Source organism: Staurois parvus, unplaced genomic scaffold, assembly GCF_062004578.1.
Source record: "Staurois parvus isolate SC_StPar_1 unplaced genomic scaffold, SC_StPar_1.0 ptg001756l, whole genome shotgun sequence".
Classification (NCBI taxonomy): domain Eukaryota; kingdom Metazoa; phylum Chordata; class Amphibia; order Anura; family Ranidae; genus Staurois; species Staurois parvus.
The window spans coordinates 24,553-28,067 of NW_028319552.1; the positions used below are offsets into that span (position 1 = coordinate 24,553).

Consider the following 3,515-nt stretch of genomic DNA (forward strand, 5'->3'; position numbering starts at 1 on the left):
GCGTCACAGTATACGAAAACCTGTAACAAGAGGATGTAACTGGATCATACTACGAAACCCTAAAATATTGTGCGGGGCTTGGCTCCAGAAATAATAGCAAAACGCATCATTAGGTTCAAAATGGTAAATAATAAAACGTAAATATTAAAATGAAAATAGATAGAATGTCTTTGAAACTAACTTGCACCTCAAAGTGGAAATAAAGTCAAAGGGTATTATGGAGTGCAATTTTTTTTTCTTTAACAGTTAATTTTTAAAGGCATCAAATGTATCAACTTGGCTTAGCAAAATGTAAAAAAAAAAACAAAAAAAAAAAACAACAACATAAAAGCTTTGAACTTTTCTGGGTGTGTGTAGGACACCCAACATTACTTTGATTTACATAAGATCATTCACTCCTTAATTAAAAATCTTTACAAGACAGAATATTCCTGGCAATCGTGAGAAACAGATTAGTATAAATAATTAATATTCAAATCTGTGTTTAAGTGCCACATCCCTAATATTGTAATAAATATATATATATATATATATATATATATATATAAAATGTATTTACTTTATATATAAATAAATGTTATACTGTAATAAATAAATTATATATATATATATATATATATATATATGTGTGTGTGTATAGAGAGAGAGAGAGAGAGAAATACATTTTTATATATATATATATATATATATATATATATGTATTAAAAAAAAGAGATTTGCTGTTCCTTGATATTGTAAACTTTTCATTTTCCACACGCTTTAGTTACTGTTGCTGTGAAATAGAATATTTTTTTATGCATTGGATTTTGATACAAAATAAATCATGTTTTTATGTCTATGAGGTGCCTCAAAAGTCCCCATTTTCAGGTCTTTTTTTTTTTTTTGCCATAATTTCTGATTAGTATAAAATCGATAGGACTTTCTTTTAACTTTCTTTTTGATTTTTTAATAACAGCAGTTCTCACGCTTCGGTGTAAATAAAAAAAAGCTGTGTTTGAGTGTATAGAAAAAATAAAAGGTTATAGTGAATATTTTAAAAAGTTATATAGAATAAGGTACTGGTATACAGAGCTAACAAGGACTGTGGCTTTTCCCCAGTGACTAAAGATATTAAAAAAAGTAACTCTTTAAGGTCAACATTCATTTCAATAAGCAAATATACAAAGTCTGGGATGCAACATTTCACCAAGTAACAATGTAACCTTTAATTATAATCAGGCAAGAATTTCCCAAAAATTAACTTTTTTTAAAAAAAATATTAAATCAGTTATTTACGACTGTTTGGGACAACCATAAATCTGGGTGCCTTTTGTTGGGTTTATCGATGCTTAAAGTGCCTTTAAAATTGTTGTTACACAATGGTTGAACTGGATGGACTTTTGTCTTTTTTCAACCAGACTATGTAACAAAAACTGTAGGCTTCATAAATACTAATGCAAGATGGTAACGCCATTTATAGCCAACACATTCGCAAAGACAACTGTATTTGTAAAAAGAAATTCACTTTTTTTTGTTTCTACTTATGGTACTAGTCAACCCAACTATTTAATATTTTGGTGTCTCGGGCAAAAGATTTTAAAAAATGTAGCCGTTTAAGAAAGACATCACATAACCATTCAAGATTATTAATAATAATAATAATAATAATAAAAATAATAATATAAATAAAAATAATAAATAATTCAAGCCCACATTCTGTAAATCAAATACATGGATCCCATTCTACCATTTCAGAGAAAGAAGAAACCATGACCCCAACTTGTTGAAAGTGTGTCTGATTTATTGTTTGAGTTTCCAGCATCAATCCAGACTTTCTAATGGAAAGGAGTCTTCTGCATCGAAGTTCTAAGTGGTGGACCTGTAGAAATGTTCAATGTGATGGAAACCTTACTCTCACCACGGATAAAAGGAAGAGAAGCAAGGTAACATGGGCACAGTACATGACCCCCCAGATCCCAGCAAGGCAGAGGGTGAATTCACGAAGTCCTGAGAAGTGGGTGGCAAGAGAGAGAGAGAGAGAAAAGTCCTGAAGATGGTCAAGGAGAAGGTCCATCAAGCTTTGTCTGTACAGTGCTTGCAAAGGCTTGAGGTGGCACCAGGGAAGGCTGTGCATTTCTCAGGACTGGTTGGCACGTTGGTGCCAGGGTATGGGTACACAGAGGACTGTCCAAAGGGGGCCAGGGAGCTGGTCAAGTTGCTGCTCAAGGTCTGTCCTTGGTTGAGGTAAGCCACCAGCCTCCTCATCTCCTCCAGAGCCTGGGCCTGCATGAGGATGTAGTTCTTGGCCAGGAGCAGGGTGGCAATTTTGGAGAGTTTCCTGACCGATGGGCTGTGGGCATAGGGGATGACTGACCGGAGGCCATCCAAGGCATCGTTGAGGTCGTGCATCCTCCTCCTCTCTCTGGCGTTGATGCTCAGCCTCAGGGACCTCTGCTCCTTGGGCTTCTTGCTGCCCAGCTTGCCCCCATCGTTGTCGTAGGGGCCCCCGCTCTTGCCCTGCTCGTAGCCGTCCTCGTCGTCCCCGGTCTGATCGTCGCTGCTGTCCCGGCTGTTGGGGTTGAAGTCCAGGGATGGAGGCGGTGCGTAATTGCGCGTAGGATCCGCGCCGCGCAAAGCTCCGTAGAAGGGATGGCCGTAGCTCTGAGCCAGGGACAGGTAGGAGTCGGCGGCGACTGACTTCATCTCATCCATCCCCTGTGCAGCCAAGTGAGCAGCCAGGCTCACATAGACATGGAAGGAGGAGGGGGAGGGGGGAGGGTAGGCTGTAATCCTGCACAATGCAAGCTTCAGGGGGGCAGTGCTACCCTTCTGTGCCTTCCTCTGCCCACTGCCAGGCACAACTCAGCTACCCTGAGGACACACTTCTGTGTCCTCTTCTGCCCACTGCACTACCCTGCACTCCTCTGCTATGTCCTCCTCTGCCCTGCACTCCTCTTCTATGTCCTCCTCTGCCCTGCACTCCTCTTCTATGTCCTCCTCTGCCCACTGCTCTGCCCTGCACTCCTCTTCTATGTCCTCCTCTGCCCACTGCTCTGCCCTGCACTCCTCTTCTATGTCCTCCTCTGCCCTGCACTCCTCTTCTATGTCCTCCTCTTCCCTGCACTCCTCTTCTATGTCCTCCTCTGCCCTGCACTCCTCTTCTATGTCCTCCTCTGCCCACTTCTCTACCCTGCACTCCTATTCTATGTCCTCCTCTGCCCTGCACTCCTCTTCTATGTCCTCCTCTGCCCACTTCTCTACCCTGCACTCCTCTTCTATGTCCTCCTCTACCCTGCACTCCTCTTCTATGTCCTCCTCTGCCCTGCACTCCTCTTCTATGTCCTCCTCTACCCTGCACTCCTCTTCTATGTCCTCCTCTGCTCTCTGCTCTACCCTGCAGTCCTCTTCTATGTCCTCCTCTGTGCACTGCTCTACCCTGCACTCCTCTTCTACCTACTGCTCTACCCCTGCAGCCCCCTTCTATGTCTTCCTCTGCCCACTGCCAGCCAGCACTGCTCTACCCTGCCAGTCTCACC

General features: G+C 41.9%; 1 protein-coding gene across 1 annotated transcript; it reads right to left on the reverse strand.

Moving 5' to 3' along the window:
• Positions 1-1,180: 1,180 nt before the first annotated feature.
• Positions 1,181-3,515, reverse strand: BHLHE23 (basic helix-loop-helix family member e23). The gene has a single exon (XM_089663718.1). The coding sequence runs from the start codon at positions 2,689-2,691 to the stop codon at positions 2,053-2,055; it is 639 nt and encodes a 212-aa protein (XP_089519844.1). The 5' UTR covers positions 2,692-3,515; the 3' UTR covers positions 1,181-2,052.